The 22623-nt window shown below is 42.2% G+C and overlaps 1 protein-coding gene across 4 annotated transcripts in view; it reads right to left on the minus strand.

Moving 5' to 3' along the window:
* Positions 1–6487: 6487 nt before the first annotated feature.
* rasgrf2b (Ras protein-specific guanine nucleotide-releasing factor 2b) overlaps positions 6488–22623 on the minus strand; it is a 40190-nt gene continuing 24054 nt past the window's right edge. Inside the window, exons 8-29 of one of the 4 annotated variants that reach the window (XM_019889213.1) lie at positions 22052–22245; positions 21706–21815; positions 21480–21598; positions 20525–20685; positions 20381–20447; positions 19487–19623; positions 19121–19203; positions 17741–17944; positions 16276–16368; positions 15280–15734; positions 13746–13871; positions 13210–13299; positions 12947–13053; positions 11162–11272; positions 10814–10876; positions 9848–9951; positions 9128–9212; positions 8391–8588; positions 8003–8082; positions 7799–7916; positions 7647–7715; positions 6488–7351 (exon numbers count right to left, since the gene is read on the minus strand). In XM_019889213.1, the coding sequence (XP_019744772.1) occupies positions 7259–7351; positions 7647–7715; positions 7799–7916; positions 8003–8082; positions 8391–8588; positions 9128–9212; positions 9848–9951; positions 10814–10876; positions 11162–11272; positions 12947–13053; positions 13210–13299; positions 13746–13871; positions 15280–15734; positions 16276–16368; positions 17741–17944; positions 19121–19203; positions 19487–19623; positions 20381–20447; positions 20525–20685; positions 21480–21598; positions 21706–21815; positions 22052–22245 (2867 nt within the window). In that variant the 3' untranslated portion in view covers positions 6488–7258. Of the gene's footprint in view, positions 7352–7646; positions 7716–7798; positions 7917–8002; positions 8083–8390; positions 8589–9127; positions 9213–9847; positions 9952–10813; positions 10877–11161; positions 11273–12946; positions 13054–13209; positions 13300–13745; positions 13872–15279; positions 15735–16275; positions 16369–17740; positions 17990–19120; positions 19204–19486; positions 19624–20380; positions 20448–20524; positions 20686–21479; positions 21599–21705; positions 21816–22051; positions 22246–22623 lie in introns of all 4 variants that reach the window. The other 3 variants (XM_019889204.1, XM_019889232.1, XM_019889223.1) reach the window with 3 other exon arrangements.

The following is a 22623-nucleotide window of genomic DNA, read 5'->3' on the forward strand; positions in this document are numbered from 1 at the left end:
ATGTTATCGGGTTGCAGGGTGCATGAAAAGGTTAATTCAATCACTGAGGTTTTTGTTTTATTATTCGTCAAATGAAATCTAACCGCTTACGGTCATCAACGTATATATTCATTGAGTGACATTTTCAATGGTTAGACAACAAAGAGAGCCTCGCCCAGTTTGTCTGTGAAATTCAAGTTTGTACGCAGACCGTAATGACTCACAGATCCACATAGATGGCGGCATTGCCCCACTTCGGATTTGAAATCAGCACAACTTTAGAGTAGAAGATAAAGATTAGGCGATCAATCTCGGCTTGACACGTTGACACCGAGGGAGAGAAACGAGAAACATTTAAAGTTGGACAAGTTTAGAAATCTGACACTCGAACGAGGTATTTATACAGTGCGCGTGGTATGAACAGAGTATGTGTCACAGAAGGATGTAAGAAGTATGCGTTGCGAATGTGAATAAAGATGATGCCGTCCCTAGAGCGAAAGAGGAATGCCATTTTAAAAAGCCACTTATGTTTGATTCGAGCCACCTGGCCTTGAAAGATCCGTCAAAAAGCTCAAAATCAAGTAGCAATATGAAGACCTTGGCAGTTTGAGAACAGTTGGCAGCAAATGAGTTAACTGACAGTTGTGATCTTTATTTAAACAATACCTTTGTGTCTGTATGTATGTATGTATGTTAAAGACAAAAAAAAAATGGTGTTGTGTTTTATTGTTTTAAAATTCTGCGTAATATTTCTGACATATCATTCTTTGTATTGCCATGAGCATTTTGAAAATAAATAAAAACAATGCATGACAAAAGCAAATTCGGAATGGTCTGTTTTGTTCTTGTTTCTGTTTGTTTTATTAATGGAGAAACGCCTTCCATTGCATTCGGAGAACTGCGTGTTTTTTGTTTTCACCCTTTCAGGGACAGCGGTTACAACAGTGGAGAGATCATGTCATTAGGTTATATGAAAGGCTTAATTGCAGGCACTGTAATTCAAAACTTCCTAAGTGTAATTTTAGAACAAAGAACAATGAGTCAGACAGTCATTGACATTGTTTGTATGTTTGCTTTCCTCATTAAAAACATGTCTGCGGTTATGTTCCACAGGCTTTGATAGTCGCTGCTCAGAGCCATAATGAAAACGGCTTATGATGAGAATTAACATGCATGTTTAATACTGTTGGGTGTTTGTTTGTGACCTCCGCAGAGTGTACAGTGTGCATGAATGTGCAGCTCTTAATGGGATTACGGCACATGTGCTTTATTCCGCTCGACATTCTTGCCAACCGTTTGATTTTCTCCTTACGGGGGATTCATCTCAAACCTGCTCAACGGTGATGATTCAATTACCCGCCGGATGTCGTTTTCGCTTGACGGGCTGCAATTTTCACTTTTCATTATTAGAGGATGAACTGCACTTTGGAAGCCGTCGAGGAGGGAGAAAGAGGGAGGGTGCTTGAGGTCTCTCCTTGGAAATGGGAGTGGTTATCTCCATCATTGAGCATGTTATGTGGTCAGACATCAGGAGTGGTGAGCGGTCAGGGTCAGCAAGGCCTTCCCCTATTGCTTGTTTCTTTGTTTATTGAACATGTAAACAGATTGGTGAGCACGTCGGCCTCACAGTGCAGAGTTGCAGAGTTCGATTCCAGCGCCGGCCTTCCCGTGTGGAGTTTGCATGTTCTCTCCATGCCTGCGCGGGTTTTCTCCGGGTACTCCGGTTTCCTCCCACATTCCAAAAACATGTGTGGCAGGTTAATGGAACATTCTAAATTGTCCCTCGATGTGAATGTGACCGCGGACGGTTGATCGTCTATGTGTGGCCTGCGATTGCCTGGCAACCGGTTCAGGGTGTCCCCCCGGCTATTGCCCAAACACCGCTGGGATAGGCTCCAGCACATATTAATTTATTCCCAACAGTCTATTCTCTTCATTCGTCGTATTTCTCTTGGCTGCACTGCAAAATTGTTGCTTTTTTTTTTTTTCAAATCAAATTTGAACTTCAACTACTAGCAGAAAGTATGCAAATCTGGACATTATCTTGAATTGTGCTAAAAATGGAGGAATATAAACAAACATAAAGTGCGGCACCGAGAAATATGCACACTCTTTCTCACGTGCACTTCAAATAGTCGCAACATCATAGAATGATACAAATTATGCGGCGACAGTCACGCCACCATTTGTGACACTTAATACAGATTGGGAACGTACATTTTAGCACCATATAATAATCCACATGATGGATAGCAAACAGTAACATCATATGAAATGCTAACATGAAGCGCTATGTTTGCTTGTTTTACCTATTGCCCATGAGGTACATGTTCTAAATTCGATTAAAAAATTCATATTTTTGTAACATGAGACTGACTTTGCATGAAGTCCTTTAAAAAAAAAAAAAAACGTGTGACTTGTGCTCTGATGCTACTGTTTAGCTTCCGCTTGTATCCAATTTTAGTGAGCACCAAAAAATCTGAACCTCATCCCGTATTCATTTGCAACCAATACACGGATGCCTGTTTCTGTCTTCCCGCAGCTCAAAGAGCATTAATACGTCATTAATCTGCTGCCTCACAAAAAGGAAGAGTGAACACTAAGCAGCAGGATTTAAAAGGGGTGTTCAATAAAATAATTAAAACAGTAATTTCACATGGCAGGACGCCTTTATTTACTAAGCCTAATCCTCACTTCTAAATGAGCAGAAACAAGATGAACATAGCAGCGGTTTGTTAGGATGAGCCTGGATTTGTTTATCCTAGCTCCTGCTTATCAATTATACGCTTTGGACGTTTGAACCTGGATTAAATAAAGGCCTTGGAAAGGACAAAGTGGATGCCAGGTTAACCACCAACTGAGATCTAATTCATTCATTTAGCCGACCAGCCAGGACACCTCTTGTGCTGTGTGAGTGCTCCCATCGGTGGTAATCAGTGTTGCCAACTCATTTTCCGAAGTCTATTTGGTGCTAAAAGTCGTCAAGTGACTTGGGTTATGAGGCTGTTGCAAAAGTATGCAGAACATTACGTAAAATAAAATGGATGGAGAGAGAGAGAGATGATCGATCGATCAATAGGTAGATAGATCAAGAGATTGTGATTTTTACTTTTTCAGGATTTCTCAACGAGAAACTGCCTTGGAACTGTGCTTGTAGTTATTGGAAGACAGCAAGAACATTTTACATGAAGGAACTAATTAAGACAAGTGATTATTTTTAGACAAATTGTGAAGCTCATGACATAATCGTTCACAATAGCGCCATGTTACGAAGTGTGGCAGCCGGCGCTATGAATGACATCACTGTCGAGGAAGGAGAAGATCAGCGCGAGGTCGTAAATCTAAATCCGCGTTGTGTGTTTTCTTCGGTTCAGTACAGATTTAGCAATTATTCATGTCAGATGATCTTTGAAGTGTTTAAAATGAGGCCAAAAACGTCTGCTTCTTCGCCTTTGCGGGTTATCCTTGTTCAATTTTCTCTCCGCTACAAATCTTTCATCATTGATTTGACAATCGGCTGAAATGAGATTAAACTCAAGATTTCATTGGCCTAATATGATGAATACATGATCCCGCCACCCATTTTCTGTCGTGATCATCTTCATTAGGGTGCCAGTTGAGCTGCAGCCGACTTTGTGCATGTGGTGGTGGGGTTGACCCCGGAGTGGTCGCCAGCCAATCGCAGGAGACATCAAGACAAATGACCATTCACAATGACCTACTGTATGAATTTCAATTTTGCTTTGAGTCTTCAGTCTTACTGATGACTGACTTGCCTTGTACAAGAGACGAATCCGTTCTTGACAGTTGCTGTCTTTTCACGTTTCAGGTCAGGTATACTGGAAATCGAGCCCAGATGCTCGGCCACATCAAATCTCGGGCAATTTAATGGATCAGTTGCTCCACCTAGAGGTCAACCCCCCCATTCAACAACAACACCGACTGTAGAATAGATTGCACGTATTCTGGGAACAATTTACCACAAAGGTGAAGTGTTTTACAAAGGTATGTGAATGAGACCACCACTGTATATGATCCACCGATCCGCTTTATCCTCACAAGGGTCGCTGGGGGGTGGGGGGTGCTGGAGCCTATCCCAGCTGTCTTCAGGCAGTTGGCGGGGGACACCCTGAACCGGTTGCCAGCCAATCACAGGGCACACAGAGACGAACATCCATCTGCGCTCACACTCACGCCCAGGGACAATTTAGAGTCTTCAATCAGCCTGTTTTTAGAATGTGGGAGGAAACCGGAGTACCCAGAGAGAACCCACGCAGGCCCGGGGAGAACATGCAAACTCCACACAGGAAGGATCGAACCCACGACCTCTGCACTGTGAGGTCGACGCGCTAATCACCTCACAAAGTGTTGTTTGTGCTAAAAGCAAATGCTGCTTTTTCACAGAAGACCTGCAAAGAAAAGTTGTTTGTAAGTCAAGGCCTCACACGCCTTGAGCATGTTTGAATTGGAGGATGCGAGAAAGAGTCCAGGCTTCATTGGATTCTGGTTTTTGCTGAGGAACTTTCCTCTACTTTCCGATCTGAATGAGATAATCCAGTAAGAATGGTTCTTCCAATTCTAAAAACGCTGAGGTCAAGCACGAAAGAAAATGCATGGATGATGAGGAATCTAACCTTGGTATTTGGATACTTATGAAAAATGAAGTTATCCTCAATAGTTTGATAGATTTGGCATGGTATGTGATGAAGGTTGCAGCTGTGTGTATATTTTACCACAAGTCTCGATTGTCATGAGAACAATGGCCTTAAAGGAACATGGAGGCCATAAGAGTCCACTACAAAGAAGATACTGTCATGAAAGCTCCACACTAAATTGTGTAAAACTTCTGACTACGAGGGTGAGCAGGAAGTCAGTGAGTGTCAGAAGGAAATAATCCAACACTTAAGGCATGTTGATTTATTTTCCCTTGCACCAGCAAGTGAAAAAAAATGCAGACTGATACAGTAGTAACAAACACACAGACGCGAAAATAGGACTTTTACATTACAAACTCAGCATCCATGATTACACCCCCCCACCCCCCCACCCCAGAGTGTCAGACTGGCACTTCAAATGGCAAAGTGCAGTACAAAAAGAATAACAGGCAATTTTAGGACCTGGCAAGGAACAGCAACATAAACGTGTGCCTCCTGACAGCTACATACAGACACACACACAGACCGTGACAATCCAGAAGCGGAGGGGCCATCAGACATGCACGACATGCAGTTGTTTGTTTACATGCAGGACAACTATGTTCATCAGATCAGCATACAGAACACAAATTTTGATTATTCAAATGCTACATTTTTTTTCCAAACATTCAAACAACTTTTTTTTTTCTTGCTCTGCAATCCAGAAGAGCAACGGAGACGCGAGACATTCAAATTAATATTCACACCAGAACAATTTAAGATATTTCCCAACTCATGGGGAGTCACCCTAGCCCCCGAAAAAAAAAGGACAAACCAAATCAAAACGTGTCATAATAGCGCCATAACATCACTCAAGCAAAGCTACATCTCGGAGTGCAAAAAAATTGCCCAATTTCACACGTGACGCAATGTAGCAGACTGTCCAAGTCAGAACATGTACTGTATTCAAAATGCTTAACAGAGCACGGTACACCACTAGAGGGCGCTATTGGTTTATCAATTGTTGCACGAACATGCCGACGATAATAGAACAAGCACGAGGTGTCCATTTGATCGACGACAGTAATCCCGTGGATTAACGGGAGTTGCGTTTGGAAAAAAAACAATGTTTCCTGACATTTTACAATTTTATCATTCATTTTTCAAAAGAGGGGAGGTGAAAAATCTCTATCTATATAGTCAGCCATTTATTAAAATATCTGAACCTTATGTGAAAGAATATATTTATTTCTAAATACATGTAAAAATGGTTGAGGACGTCCATCCATCCATTATCTGATCCGTTTATCCTCACGATTCCTTGACTTCTGCTAAAATGAAAGGACAATTCAGTAGGATGATGGGGGCCATTATTAGGGTTCCCACACAAAGAGTATATTAGTTAAAAGAAAGGGCAACTGCCCGATTCCCAAGCCGTGCGCCTAGTCTGTAAACAAACACAGTGTGGCTCAGATTTTGGGCTCGAGACACACTTTTGGCAGAACAGCAATATAATTTCAAATGATCACTGCAGACATAAATATCTGTGCAGTAAGAAATGCTATTAGAAATGTGCCATTCGACCATTCGCTCAACCGCTTCTCCAGATTTGGGTCGTGGGCGAGCTGAGTTTATCGCAACTGATATTTGGCCAGAGGCGAGTTACACCTTGGTAGAATCAATGGCAAGGTCGATCGAGACAAACAACCATTCACACTTTTGGACAATTTTTAGAGTGTTTCATGAACCTTAACATGCATGTGTGTATGTGGAAGGAAGCAAGAGTATGTGGAGAACATGCAAACATGCCGCAGCCTCGATGTGCTAACCACTAGACCACTGTGATGCCTATTTTTTTGTGTGTTTAGCATAATAATTCATTCTATGTAAAACAATTGATGTTTAGATGTCCTAAAAAAAGAAAAGATTTAAGAAGCTGTCATTAAATCTGTTCTGGTTTGGGTTTGTTTTGCAATGTACAGTATTCCCTTACAGCTCTGAATGTGAACCAAACTTTGAATTTAAAACCAAGCTGTATCATTACCCCAACTACAATGTGGCCTGTGGTATAAACAGGTTCAATACCCCCGCGTTCAATTATATTTCATGGGTTTAGGGCATGTATGCCCTACCCAGCCCACCGAGGATGTATAGTGTTAAATTGGAGTCAGAGATGCAGCTGGAAGCCATGTAGACATTTACACCCCCAAACTGAAATCATGCAGAAGAAAGCATTTTTGGGGGGGCGTCGGCTCTTGCACATGGACGCAGCGCAACACAACGCGGACGACAACACGGAGACGTTAGCTAAGGTAACTCGCTGTCACGCCCGCTCAGTATGCTACATTTCGATCGATCCACTCCGTCCACCGAGCGGCACCACGCTGAGGAATGGCGAATGCGGGCGGCGGCGCGGCACACCGTTTCCTCAAAACCCTCAAGCTCATCTCCCTCATGCCGTCCTTGAGGACCATCGGCCCAGTCGCTCGAATCAAGTGTTCCCAGCATTACGCTTACAATCGTAAAAGCTTTCCCAGGCTTTTTCTTCATTCGATCGCTTGACATCACATGATAGCGTGGACCTCATTGGGGGGTGGGTGGGGTCCAAGTTTGGCAGGCTCCCGCTCGCCAAAGGCCGTTATTGATCAGGCAGGAAGCCTGGGCTCAATCTTCAGCGAGAGGTCATAGAGAGTATCTTCGTCCATGATCAGCGTCTTATCCATGAGGTACTGGGTCACCTGCACGGCAACAGTATTATGTCTTGCATAGTTGGGTTAAAAGTGAAAAATGAATTTTTATTTTTTATTTTTTTTGTCCAATCAGATTTTTATGCTGTCAATCCAATCTGCCCAGGGCCTTCAGAATTAGTAGTGCCGGCCAATGTCACTTAAACTACATTGCAAGGAAACTACTTCTTTAACCAATCGTATTTCAAATTTACCCTGCCAGAAACAATGAGTGGTCTCTCAGTTACATCAGCATTTTCCCCATCCTCTGATTGGCTGGTCACAGCCAAACTTGAGAGTCATTTACCTTAACTTGATGCTCTATCCTGTAGGGCGTCTGCTGGAACTGCCTGATCTCTCTGATAATGTGTGAAATCTGTGAAGAAATGTTCAATTGCTGTCAGGTGATTGGATGAAGAGGTCGCATTCCACCTTTTGACCGGCATAAATGTACTGTACCATTCTCATTTTGGAAAAGTTGACAAGACCCTCCTCTGTGAAGTTGGGCGTTCCCTCCTCAATGAAGGCCAAGTCTGTCAGATACATTCCCAAGTAGGGCACACACGGAGGGTTGCAGCTGAGGGGGCAAACAAAAGTGGTCAGCGTGAGGCGTGCGATGACTGAAATTTGGTTCAGTAAGTTGAGGATTTCAAGACGGCTCACTTTTTCAAGGTCTCCCTCAGATTTTTAAACCTTCCCTCCGAGGACACCGTTTTCTGCAGTTTATCCATCAGTGCTCTAGTCTGTGCGGCAGAAAATGAAGTCAGTCACGACCAAGATGCACATCTGGTTAGACAAGAAAAATGGACAATTCATTTCACAAGGCAAGTCTTTCATTGATCAAAACGAGGTATGCACACCGCAACAAAGTAGCAAGGGGAAGTGACCACGTCTCCCGCCACTGATAAAGTCTGCCCACTTTTGGCGGGGTTAGTGGGTGCTCATCAATTTTCGATGGAGTTCTAACCAGATCCACCGTAGTAACCACTGTCCCTGAAAGGGTTAAACCCCCAATGAGCTTCTCTGTCAACAGCGCTGGTGTGACGATCACCTGCTTGCTGATTTTCGCCCAGGTCTTTTTCAGGCGATAGATGGCGCTGCGATTGAGCGCCGACGTGATCTCCAGGACGCCGTTGTAGTTGTTGAGGCAGCGGCAGATGTCGGCCACGGCCACCCACTTCTCTATTGAGCTGGCCCTGGAGCCCACGTCGGTGTGGGTCATGATCTGCGACGCCACGAGGTTACTCATCTGCAAACACAAGTTAAAAAAAAAATAAAATTAATGCATGCAGTCTATAGTAAAGGTGGAAAATATATGGTGCGTGGGGCACTTACGGCCCATTCCATTCATCAATCTGGCCCACAGTGCGTTGGTATTGTCATAAGTCAAAATGTGTTTCATTCATTTAACATATTGTTTCCAAGTATTGGTAACTTACTTTTGTTTCCATTTGTATTTTAGATTTTCTTTATTCATGTATCGCGCTAAATAGTTGGTAAGTGATTGTAAGTAATAACAAAGAACAAATGTACATATACATTGGAGATTTTTTCCTCATTTTGTTAAATTATTGCTTGATTAATTCAAATTGAACTAACTATAATGACAAATGAATATATTTATTCTCCAATTATAATGGCAATAAATTCTTCTTAAGCCCGGTTTTTACAGTGTACGAATAACCTGCTGGGTACGTTTAAAACATCAAATGCAGCCCTTGAGATATTGACTAATGTTTTGGCCACAGCTCCTGTATAGGAGAGTAAAAAGTTTTTAAGAACACTCACATCATTGAAGTGTTGACTTGTTTTCATGATGTATGGGGTCCTCTCTGTCTTGTCAAACTTCATCCAGCCTTGGCCCAGGAACTCTCTAAGGGAGGGAGGATGCCGATCGGAAAAAGGAATCACCCAAAAAGTAACCTAATGATTGTGTCTCATCTGACAAAGACACGAAGGAGACTGGAAGACGCATTACAGACGTTGACTTAAACATACCGTATTTTCTGCACTATAAGGCACACCTAAAAGCATTCCATTTTCTCAATAGCCGACAGTGCGCCCTATAATCCGATGCGCCTTACACAGGGTGTCACAGTCTCTTTAGAGTCCTCATTGAGTGTTTTCCCTGTTAGTGTTCCTATGCCATCTAGTGGTGATTATCAGCAGGAACCGATTGTAACCTAAAAGGGCTTGACTGACAGTAATTGACAAGCACTCAAACAGACAACTACTGTTGTATAGGGTAGTGTGCCCTATACAGGTATATGAAAACAGTTTTAAAATAGGCCAGTCATTGAAGGTGCGCCTTATAATCCGTAGCGACTATAGTGCAGAAAATATGGTACTTTGATTTATTTATTTAGCACTTTCCTAAAACTGTCACATAGATGGCTTTGAAAATGCATTATAGCATGGATGCGAACGACCGGGGAAACAATGCATTATAAATCCAATCCAACTGTTTATACGTCAATGTCTCTACACCAGCATGGGGAGATGACTGACTCGTAAGGGATGCTCCTGAAGACGATGTGATCCAGCAGCGTGATCTGCTCAGCCAGCTCCATAGCAGACAGAGACTCGAAACACTCTGCCTTGGGACAGTCTGCCTGAACCCACACAAATACGAATATGCATGTGAATTTGCACAAATATTACATGGACAATCAGGAGAACATTGCCGGAGTAAGCAAATAAAAAGTAGATAATGTGGCGCCTTCACATATGAGTGATCCATCTGAAGAATTTTGCTGTCTTACTTAATTTTGCTTTAACTTGCGAGCAAAAATCTGAGGTACGGTGGCTGTATGGTGGCAAAAAAAAAAAAAGGACCACAAAAAAACGGAACGTCTAACTACAAATATGCAGAGGCTCATTCTTGGGTATCTAATAACACACTTGATGATGAAGAATAGTTTTTATGGTCATTGTCTGGAGGAAGTGCCAATGTGTGTCCTGGAGCGTGAGTGCGTGCGTGTGTGTGTGTGTGTGTGTGTGTATGTATGTGTGCGCGCGTGTGTGTGTGTGTGTGTGTGTGTGTGTGTGTGTGTGTGTGTGTGTGTGTGTGTGTGAGTGCGCACTTCTCAGCCATTACTTGATGAGGACAACTGAGGGTCCCACTATTCTGGGAGCTGTGCTGGAGAGTAACCAGGGAAATTAAAGTTGTACCAGTGCACACCGCGAGTATCGATATTTAAGTACAGCGGGGAGGCCCTTTTCGGAAAAGAAAGAGTCCTCGTAAAACACACATGTTCAAAACAAAATGAAGACTAGCTCAATCTCAGTGGGATGGACTAACCGAAAAGTTTGCTGTCAACTGCGACCCACTCAAGTAGGGGAACAATTGAATGAGTGTTGAATGTCATTTAATTCTGCAGGGGTACATCATGTGTTGACCAAAGAGAGTTTGTGTTGTGTGTGTACGTGTGTACGTGTGTGTGTGTGTGTGTGTGTGTGTGTATGTTTTGTCACCATCTGTAAGATGTCTTCTATCCTCAGCTGGGCGTCATCTTGCTCGTCTTGAGAGAGGGCACTAAAAGGAACAAACAAACAAAGTGATGTTATTTGAAAGGTAAAATTTTATTGACATGTACTGCTACAATTAATCACGCTCATTTCTGATTGACACTGTCAGCGGGAAATACATATTTACAACGTATGATATAAAAAGCAATGCATCACATGGAATATTTTACATTCCTACCTGTGTTGTTAATAAAACAACAGGCAGAATGTGTGCGTGTGTGTGTGTGTGTGTGTGTGTGTGTGTGTGTGTGTGTATGTGTGTGTGTGTGTGTGTGTGTGTGTGTGTGTGGGTGTGAGTATGTTGGCAGTGGCCTTCCTCTCCTGCGGCAGAAGGTCCGGGTCTCGGAGGACTTCCTCCAGGAGGCAGATGACTGACATCTTCAGTTCTCCGTTCATTTCAAAGTCCTCATTGCACAAATCCAACAACAACAAAAAATTAACTCGAACTATTCACATCACGTGTCAATATTCACAAAAAGGCTGATTTTGTGGAATTCAAATTCAGTCATATTTACTTAGATTCAAAAAGCTAGAATCCATACATCAATACCATGTGTATGTAAGATCCGCCGCATTAGCTTTGGTGGTTTTTAGAAAAAAATAAAAAATAAATAAATAAAATAACACCTTGGCAACATTTTTAGTGAAAAAGCAAATACAATATGGGAGAAAAGCATCACAGCTGAAAATAACCACTTTTTTATTGTCTTTTCAGAATAGCTTTTTTAAAATACTTGTTTTAAAGGATATATTTTTTTAAACATTTATTTCAAAATAATTTTATTTCATATGCCTTTACTTTATTTGCCTAGACAGTATTTTTGCCTTCTGTCTTTTGTTATAATTATTAAGAAATTTTTTTCCATTATATTTATTTTTTCATTCGTTTTTATATTCATTCCCTTCCATACTTGGAAGCCTGTTATTACCAATTAAAAAAAAATAATAATAATCACAAATGTTGGTGGGAATGGTATATTTCACATCCCTTTATGACATTTTGTCATGTATGAGTACACGATACATTCATAAAGCTTACTTTTAGATTCCCATGGGGCAGAAAATAAATCTTACACGTCGCTCAAGCGTTTTGTTTTTGTTTTTTTGGTGGCTGACTGAAGTCATACTTCTGAAATAGTATCTCATCTCATTGTTACGTTCCCTACATCCCTCATGGGAAACGAGGATAATGTTGGATTTTTTTTTAAAGAAAAAAAATATATATTTACTGGTGGAAACAAGATAATACATGGACTGCCATGTTTCCACCAGGTGAAAGAATAAAGTAAAAAAAAAAGAAAAAAGTCTCAGAACAAAAAGAGACTAAATCATACTTAGAAAATAGCATCTTAAAGATGACATTTGACATACCGTTTGTTAGTCTATTTATTTATTTATAATGTATACTGTATTTTATATTTGATATACATCATACCTTGTTTTTCATTTTTATTCAGTGCTACATATTTCTACCTCTTTTGATATTTATTTCCATTCCTAAATTTTATTTTATTTCTTTAATTTTGACTTTCCTTGAATTTATTCAGTGCCCCTTGCCATTTTTTGAAGCCTCCGATGATGAATTTTCTTGTCTAGTCCCCCCTTGTGAGTGATTATCAGTCACCACTGTGAAATTGTTTATGTCCGCTAACCTTCCACTCTTCCCGAACCATTTCCCCTCTTTCCTTCTCAGCCATCACGCCTTCCCAAAGGTCACTTCTAACAAGCTCCTTTGGCCTTTTTCAACATGTGCATTTGCGTGCGCGCGTGTGTCGGTAATAGGAGGCCTAACCAAGTGTTTAATATGATTGAAGAAAAGCCACGGAAGCGGATCGATGCAGTTGAACGGGGGCGCACGTCTACACAGAGAAGTGCGTTATTCATGACACTGACCCAACTGACTGTATAACAGTAGATGCGAGGTTGCCGCAAGAACTTATTGTGCAAGGATGAGGGGCAGAAGAGATGAATGCAGCGGCACTAAATATAGTGCGACTTGAGTCAAGTGATGTTATACAAACACACACACACACACACACACACACACACACACACACACACACACACACACACACACACCTGTGAGTGCTTGGAGACCCAGTGCCGCAGCACGTTTAAAACTCTGTTGGTTGCAGCCCGTCGGATGATGAACTCTTTATCGCAAGTTCTTTCGGGGTTGTTGAACGCTGTGCAAAAAAAAAAAAAAATCTTCTCCATCATCAACATCATCATGTAGATTTTATTTAAGGGGCAGTGCACAGTGAATGGCTTTTCATTGGAAATATTTACATTTACATCCCTTTGTGAGCCTGCTGCCGCTGGCGTGTGTGTGCGCACGCTACCTGGTGGTGTGCCATGCCCTGCTGCTGCGGTGGCGATGGCAAAAGCTGAGGCAGGAGAAACTGCGCAGCGGGAGTTCTCCCCCGACTGGACTGCAGGAACATAACATGAGCATTAAAACAATGACAAGAGGCAAAGAAAAAGTTTGACATCTGGCCATCGTGTAAATAATTTAAGGTTGGTAATACAGAAAATCGAGTTAGTGTAATTTGGGGAATTTTTGAATTGAAATGTGGGTATATGACTGCTCAGCTTTCAAGAATCAAGGTTCCTTTGTCAAGAATAAAATACTGGAATAAAACAATGCCACAGTAACAACAATACATATTAATAAAGTCGTGGCGGCATAGGAAAATCAGTGGAGTCAATAATGCGGGCAACAAGAAAAATGGTACATTTTTTTTAATGTGCAAAAAAATAACCCCCCCAAAATTGTTGAAGTACAGCTTTTTACGTTAGTATTTTTCAAATATGCTTATCATATTATCAGGTTACAGGGTGCATGAAAGGGTTAAAGCACAAAAATGTAAAATCTGACCTCCCGGTGGCCTGAAGCGGAGGTGTCGCGGTGTGGATGGCGAGCGACATGGGGACATGTCTCCTGCTTCGCTGCCTTGGGGAGACTCGGGAATGATTTTCTCCAGGGACACTGACTCCAGGACAGCTACAATAGACAACAGCAATGATGACGAACATCCATGATACTGGATCAAAGTGTTTTTTGTTGTTGTTGTTGTTGTTGTTGTTGTTCTTATGATACTGGATCAAAGTGTTGTTTGTTGTTGTTGTTCTTTTGTAGGTGGGGGGGCATACCAAATATACTATGTCTTCGTCTCAATAAAAGGATCACAGGCGAACATGAATAGTGAAGAGTGATGAGGCAAATACGCAGAGGAGCTGACACCCATTTTCTAATGTGTGTCACCCATGCACACGCCTGGTGGCGCATGCACGCTAATGAAAGGATGTCCAGAAACGTTGGCTCCTCAGTGTCACACGCGGAGACATTTAGCGCCGCAATTATGGGAAGCCGACGAGTGAAGCCTCAGAGGTCTCCTTTGGTGGGCTTCGTGCACAAATGGAAGGAGATAATGATGCCACAGCAGCCGGCCTTTACCCTTTTTGATTAATACGCAAATAAAGTTTGACAAAGTGGAATCTGGAGTGGGCACTTGGTACAGCGCAGAACAAGGCCAAGGCAATCACAAATGCTAAAAACAGCCCGATCAAAAATAAGACAATTAGGTGTCAAATAGGGACTAACACAGGGTTTGGGTGGCCATCAGGAATTCCGGGAAAATATGTAAATTTTTCCGAATGGCTGCTGTGTTTCCGGGTCTGCGCTAGCCATCACAGCAGCTAGCAGCCGCGAAGGACCTCTAAAGAATTTTTGGGGTTAAAAATGCATTTTATTTGGCATCAATTAGCAGATTTTAGGTCCATATCCTTCACAAAAAGTGAGTGGTGACTTTACACTTAAAGCAAAGCCTGACTAAAATAGCAAAGAAAAAGAAATCCTGCAAACACCAAGAAATTACAGCGTGCTAAATTTGTGTGTTGTTTGCAGGTTACAATGTGACCAAAAGGAGATGGCGTTAAAGTTATATATTTATTTCTGGGGTCTTGGGGGCTGATTTATTGATCTCTGATTTCGATCACTCCAACAAATTGCGTTCACTGTTGGCAGCAGAAGGAAAAATAATGGATACTCAAGATTTAAGACGTTTTGCGTTTTAGGTATAGGTGAGGTAATTTTCACCATGGAAATTTTGAAGCTCTAAATTAACATTTGAAGTGATGAAATTGTAAGTGTCAATGGAAGAAAAACAAATATTGATTTTACGAAAAATCCACTGCTCAGATAATTTAGGGGAAACCAGCCACGTTTTTTTTCCCACCAATTTTGTTTAATTCAACCTGAGTGTGTGGTAATTGGATGTGGCTTCACAGCTTGCAAAACATTGTGTTTAAAACATGAGACAGCTCAAAGCAACAAACTGCTCAAAGCAACACCAGACATTTGACACCGAGCGCTGGAATGACCCCCCCCGCTGCAAGGAACGATTGCTGACCTCTGCGTATGCTCCGTCTTAGTTTGCCACAAAAAGGGTCAATCTTGGGCACGTCTTCCCCCTCCGTGCTCAGGCTTGGAGTCTGCTCGGGAGACGAGGGAATGGGAGGCACTTGGTCTTGTGGTGGAAAAGTGCAGGAAGGAGGAGGAGGAGGCGGAGAGGAGGTGGTCGGCGTTGGGGTCTGCGGGGTGTGGACCGACGTGGGGCTGCCGGCGGCCGATTGGGACGTGTTGTGGTTTAGGCCGGAGAGAGGGCCGCTTAGGTCCAGCCCTCCCACCCTGCCGCTGACTGGCGAGTGCAGGGAGAGCTTCCGGGCGGGCACAGGCGAGGAAGTGCGCGGGGAGATGGAGAGAGGAGGGGGAGAGGAGAACTTGCGGCAGAGACGAGGAGATTTGTCATTCATGTGCTCGCCGCCTCGGTTGTTCTGGTTCGTGGCGAAGAACAACTCCAAGGACCTGAAAGAGGACATGGAGTCAGAGCTTACAAAACCACTGGGACACAAGGGAAGTCATAATATTCAAACCACAATTCATACCAAAAGCCAGAAAACAGCTGAGCCGAATTTTAAGGCACCACTGTTTGAATTTTCTTCCATATCTTCCAAAGAAAAAAAAAAACCTGAACGACCACCCGACTGGATCGTCTTTCAAAAACCTTGATCATGAATCAAAACAATCGCACCGGATGCAGCCGTAGTCGACGTTAAACACAAGCATTGAGGAAAAACGAGCAGAAATTGCATGGCAAGATTGGGAAATGAAAGGAGAAAGAAGGTTATTGCAGGCAGCAAGGAGGAGACTGTAGTGAACCACTACGGATGCAAGGATGTTTTCAAAGCGAGAACACGACATGCCCCGCCGAACAGAGATCCACCTCCGATGTCCAATCATCCCCAAAAAACAACAGTGGAGAGCCATGCATCGGGTGGGCAAAAGGAAAAGAGGAGGACAATCAGAGCATGTAGGGAGGAGACAAAAAGACAAAGAAGAGGATTACTTGGACGGATCCAGGGCTATCTTCTTGATCTTCAGACCGTAGTCGGGACAGACGGATGAGATGGACAGACGGTCAAATGAGTGGTACTGCGCCCTGCAGTTTGGACGCGGCATGGCGGACACACGGCCGGCGAGGACAAGGAAACGTCAGTTGGATGGAGGGTTGGGGTGGGGAACACGAGCACTGTTGTTGTGTTGTAATTGCCAATGTGTTGAAAGCACAGAAAAACGGTGGTCAGATGAGGTCATTTGTTCACAAGGACGAAATGAAAAGTTATGGACAGCTTGTGGAGCCAAACCATGATCGTTTGGGTTTACGTCTCTCGCACGCTACTCAAACTGCTTTCATTCGTATCGTCCACACTCATTTTTTCTGCTATCATGCATGACCAAAATGACACACTCACACACTACTGTAAAAATGGCATACACACTCCTGAAAATGCTCATAATACTGACATTATTGACGCTCACACTTCATACTGAACTGCTCTCACACAGTGTCACGACCACTTCTGAATTCTTTGCGCTCACACAAACATACGACTAAAATGCCATCACACACTACTGAAATAAACAAACCCTCATGAAAAACTCTAACTCACGCTACTGAAACACTCTCATGCATATGAATCAAAGCCTGTTACACACAGTACACCACACACTATGGATTTTTTTCCTTGCATGCACGACTAAAATGGTCTCACAAACATTCCTGAAACACTCTTTTTCACGACGAAAACACTCTCACGCACACTGTAGAAACACCCGCCCACATACTAAAATTGTCTCACATGCACCACTGATACGCTCTCACTTGCAAGACCGAACGTCTTGCATACACACTAATGAAACACTCTCACACATGACTTACTATATTGTCTTTTCTTTTGCATACATGATGAAAAAACTGTCTCACACACTACTGAAACACTCTCATACACACCACTGAAAGGCTCTCACGTGGCGATTGAAATATTCACATCCAGTTTTGGAATACACACTGCTGAAATGCTCTCATATGCATGACTAAAACTCTCCCATTTAAACGAAAGAAACACTTTCATCACAAACACTTTCAGACACACTACCAACATGCTCTCACAGGACTTTGTCTGTAATTCATCTATTTATTGTTGTAAGCGTTAGGGAACCAATAAAACTTATGGATATTATTCATGCCGTCTTTTCCAAACTAATCAGCTAATTAATCGGTTATCACTTTACACTATTACACTTTCCTCCTGGCTCGCCGCTATTGTCCCATCTTATTTCTACATGGCATAGAAATAACACGCGGCAACATTAATCGATGCGGAAAAAGAGATCTCCTGCAAAGTTTTGAGGGGGAGATTCCGCTTTGACTTTTTTTGTAAATGACTAATCGGAGTTACTCAGTGCATCGAGTTGCATGGCTTGTGCGTTTTTTGTTTTTTTTTTTTTTTTGCTCGTGTGCGGTCGGTGACCTGATGGGAATGGAGGAGAAGGGCTTCTTGTAGATGTCGGCCAGTTTGTCCATGACCACGCTGGCGGCGGTGAAGATCCTGTACGTGTGCAGGAAGGTGTTGAGGAAGTCAATGGAGAGGAAGCGCAGGTCGGTCAGCCTCTCCAGCAGACGCTCCACGCTGGCGTAGCGGATCTGCGGGACCTTGCAGGAGTTGAGCGTCTTGCTGAAGCAAATGTCAACATCATCTTTATGGAGACGCACATCGGATCTGATGAGGTACACACGTACACACACAACACACGAGCATGGGTGACTGCTGCTGCAAAGCATGGGAAGAGCTGAATTAAAAATGGATTTGAATTAAATATTATACACTGAAACCTCTAAAGTTAATGTACAAGTCAGAATGTGAGCAACACACAAGTTCAAATTTCCCTGTCAAGGGACTGAGGGGGGGGGTATTATGCGAGACTTTAGCTCATCAAGCAACAAATAATTAATTCTGAGAATGTCCTTCATTACAACAATCAAATTAAAATACAATTTAATTTTTCTTAATATTAGTAGTGGTCCACCTATGTTTGGTTAAAATCAAAATATGAGGTCATATTTTTGTCAAAATATTAACAGCGCTTAATTTGATTTTACATCCACACAAAATTAATGTTGAAATGAAAATACAATTGTTTAATGTCTTAATACTAACAATGGTTGACTTATTGTTATGCCTGTATAAGAATTAACAACAGGTAAATGAAAATACATTTTGTCTTAAAATTAAAAGTAGTTTGCTTATTTTTACACTTATATAACAATTAACAACATTGAAATTTATATGTGATTACTTTGTTTTAATATTAAAAGTGATTGACTTAGTTTTACATTTTAATCGTCACTGACATTATTAAGTACCTTGTAACTTTGTTTCGAAAGCTGCTATACAAATAAAATTACAGTATAAATATCTAATTATATATAATGATAATAATTATTATGTTTATGTTGTAACACCAACAGTTGACAACCTATTTTTACATTCAAAACATTGCCTGTCCACTTAACAAAAGTTTTATGACGGGGCCAGTTTGACCATGGATTAATTCTCAATCCATAATTTCCAATGGGGACTATTGTTGCAAAATCCACACAAATTGTCCTGGAATGGGTTGTGTTCGACCTTGGAGGTTCCACTGTATTGCAAAGAAAGAATGAAAATCAAATCAGATCAGAGTTCCGAAACCAAAATAATCAAGAAAGGAAACATAATATATTAAAAAAAATAAATAATAATAAAATTGTTTGTCAGAATCAACACGTTTAAAAACATCATCACCCACATGTGCTTGATGTTTTGCAGCATGCGCATGAAGAGATGGCCACCTCCTCTTCACACACTTACTTGATCATGTGAGGCACGGTGACTTTGGAATTCTCCTCAAAGACGCTGGTCATCAGGCCATTGCAGCGGATGTTGTCTATACACTGACAAGACGCAAAAAGGGGAGACAAAAAAAAAGAATTTTGGGAGAGTCCGAATCAGTGAGGGGGAAAAAATAAATAAATAAATAGTCTTCTCGAATGAATTGTGACGCCCCTACGTGGAGCTTGTGTGTGTTTGTGAAGGCGCCGAGAAGAACTCACCTCCAGGGAGCTGCACCCACGTCTGTGTTTACGTATCACTAAGCCTCGACAAAGCCCAGCGGGGACGCGCTCTCACTATTTGGAGGTTCTTGTTATTCTCTGTGAGTTCTCTTGTGTGTATCACCTGGCTAATATCGCTGGTCCACGCCGCCTTCTCCTGCCGCGAGGGCGCCAGCAACACCACAGTGAACAAAGCCGAATCAGCCGGCTCCACCACCAGCTTGAAGTCCAGCTGACCAAACACCTGTCCTCCAGCTTTGGCTGAAAAATCAAGAAGCATGCAAGGGGTGTTCATGAAATTTAAAGCTACTCCACACAACCTGGGGGAAAAAAGTCGAAAGCAATTTACACTAGGGCTGAATCGAAAAAAACGGTGCTATTTGGACCACAATTCTATTCTTTATTTTCTTGCATTATGTTTTATCTTTTGTTGTAATTATTCTGTATGAAATATTTTTTTTCTTTTTTTCCTTTTTTTTGGTTTTACTTTTTATGTGTTTTATGTTTTACACACGTCTCCACTGCAGTCGATGCTTTCAATCAAATTGTACATACATAGCATAGTACCGGTACCTCAATTCAAGAATCAACAGGCAGAAAATAATGTTCAGTCCACTCAAAATACCCGTTCTCAAGTAGCTGTTTGTGCTGTTGGTTCCAGAATTGATCATAACTTGGCAAAGTGCCACACAAGTGCTGCCCCACCAAAGATAATGGTACGCATTGACGTTAGCTTAGCATACACTTCAAAAGTAGAGTGTCAGATCTACCTTTTTTTACTTAGGCGCTCCTCATGCACACCTCACTCAAAGCATGGATGTTATGTATGCTTTTACATCCTCACAATGTATCAAATTAATGAACCGTTAATGTCAAAAGATCTTAACCTGTCCTTTAAAAGAGAGCTGCTGATATTTAAAGAGAACTCATTAAGGGTCACTAATCAGCTGACAGCCAAATAACCTGCACTATTAGTGACAGAGGATAAATGCTTGCATTGAAGCGCGGCCGTACTTACATTCTTCATCCCCAGCGTCTGTCTCCTCGATGAGAGTGCAGTCAATGAGGGATAAGACGCCGCCTTGCTGCAAGCAAAAACTGCGGTCAAACGTGAGTGAGTGAAAATTGAAAAAGTACTTGAAGAAAGCGGTGCTGGTGTCACCTTGAGGAGGTGCAGTTTCCCGCCGGAGCTGCGCGTGCAGACGAGGAAGTGTTTTGTGAACAGGAAGCATTGCCTCTCCCCTTCCTTTTTCAAGGAGAGCGAGCCCAGTCGCACCTTGCTGAGCTTGCCTCGCTCGACCGATGGCAGCTGGATAAGAGATCCTGAAGAGAGCGCAATTATTTCAAGAGACTTGAGATGAATTTATACTGGATGGTTCAAGTGACTAATTTCGTTCATTGAACACTTTAAAATGTCCATGGGTGTCTATCTGAGTCAAAACCGCCGTTTCTCAACACATCCATTACTATTTCGAATGTACAGTGGAACCTTGATGGAATGGATCCCGATTCAAAGGACAGAAAATTTGGTGCAGTATCTTCCAAAGCCTGTTCATTCTAGCAATGACCGCAATTTTCCACAGTGTTCCATGTTGCGTCGGTCAATCGTCATAGATAAGCAAACTGATAGTAGACGAGAGCAGGCTAAAAAAATCGGCCCAGGTGGTGGCCATTTTGGTAGGGGCGACTTTCCCATCAAAATAATGTTAGTGGAGGCGAGCGTCCAATCAAAGGTAATGTAGAGTAGTGACGATAAGCAAACTGATAGTAGACTAGAGCAGGCTAAAAAAAATTGGCCCAGGTGGTGGCCATTTTGGCAGGGGCGACTTTCCCATCAAAATAATGTTAGTGGGGGCGAGCGTCCAATCAAAGGTAATGTAGAGTAGTGACATTAGCTTAGCATCGCGCTCAGCTCAAAAGGATCCATCCATCCATTTTCTGATCCGACCACAAAAAAAGTACTTTGATTGAATGGACAATAGGCGGCAACAGATGAGACTTTCGCCCAATTTGCCCATTCAAAGAAGGTTCCACTCAGCATTTGATCCTTTTTTTTTTTTTGCCCAAGGCATGTGTTACTGAAATGTGGACGTGCCAATGAAGTGATGAAGACTCACCCTGCCTGACGAAGGTTTGGCTGGTGTCCAGCAGGATGTCACAGCCCTCCACGATCATCCTCTCGATGGCCAGATTCTTACGAATATTTTCAGTGTCGCTCACTTCGTCATGCATGACTCTGACCCGCACACACACGCAAACACAGGCACACGCACACGCATCACTTAACAGTGTAAACAACGCACAGCATGGGATAGATGTTCATGACAAAAACTAAATCTTTACCTGGACAGCTCCTCCAGTTTGGACTTTGCAAACTCGAGGCTCTTGCGCTCCACATGCTCATGAGGCGTGTGTGCCAATAACTCATGCAGAGTGATGATGTAGCGAGGGATCTTATACAGGAAAGAACCAGAAGATAATTTAGAACAAATGTTCTGTTGTAATTCATTCAAAGTAATGAATTATAATATTGTTAAAAATTTCATTCATTTCATTAGTCTTGGCTGTTTTCATTTCTGTGACGGGACGAAAAATTATCGACGAGAGACGTATTTTAAAACTACCAGAATAATATGAATGTTTTCTGCAGGAGTTGTCATGACAACAGGCTGTCTGTGTGTGGAGCGACCTGGAACATGGGGTAGGTGAGGAAGGTCTCGAGCATCCTCCCCTCGCAGGCGGCGTTGGATTCGTACTGTTTGAGCAGCTTGTCGAAGTCTCTGTTCTGCTTACAGTTGGCCAGAACCTGCAGGCTGTACTGATGGTTCCTCACAAACTCCTGATAGATGTTCAGCATGGGCAGCAGGATGTCAAAAAGGTCGGCTGGAAACCACGTAGACAATCAGCTTGACACTACCACACACAACGAGCAATTCATTCGACTCACATGCTGAGTCCTTTCATTTACCATAAAAAGTCAAGTATGGCAATGCTATTTTGCGGATGTTCATGAATTTGCAATTAATAAAATGATTTCATTTATGACTAATTTGTTTTTAAAAAAACGCTGACATATCTCATGCACACTTTCTTTGCCATTGTACTGAAGGCATCCACATTTTTAAATCAAAGGCAGGTTTTTCTGATTTCAATAGGCAAGATTGATAAGAAAATAATCGATTTCCTAATCATGTGGCAACGGGACATGGCTCACCATTGAATGTTTAAACCAGTCGAGCCTTCTCCTCTTTTGATCAATTT

The sequence above is a fragment of the Hippocampus comes genome, unplaced genomic scaffold (genome assembly GCF_001891065.2).
Source record: "Hippocampus comes isolate QL1 unplaced genomic scaffold, H_comes_QL1_v1.1 scaffold155, whole genome shotgun sequence".
NCBI classification, from domain to species: Eukaryota; Metazoa; Chordata; class Actinopteri; order Syngnathiformes; family Syngnathidae; genus Hippocampus; species Hippocampus comes.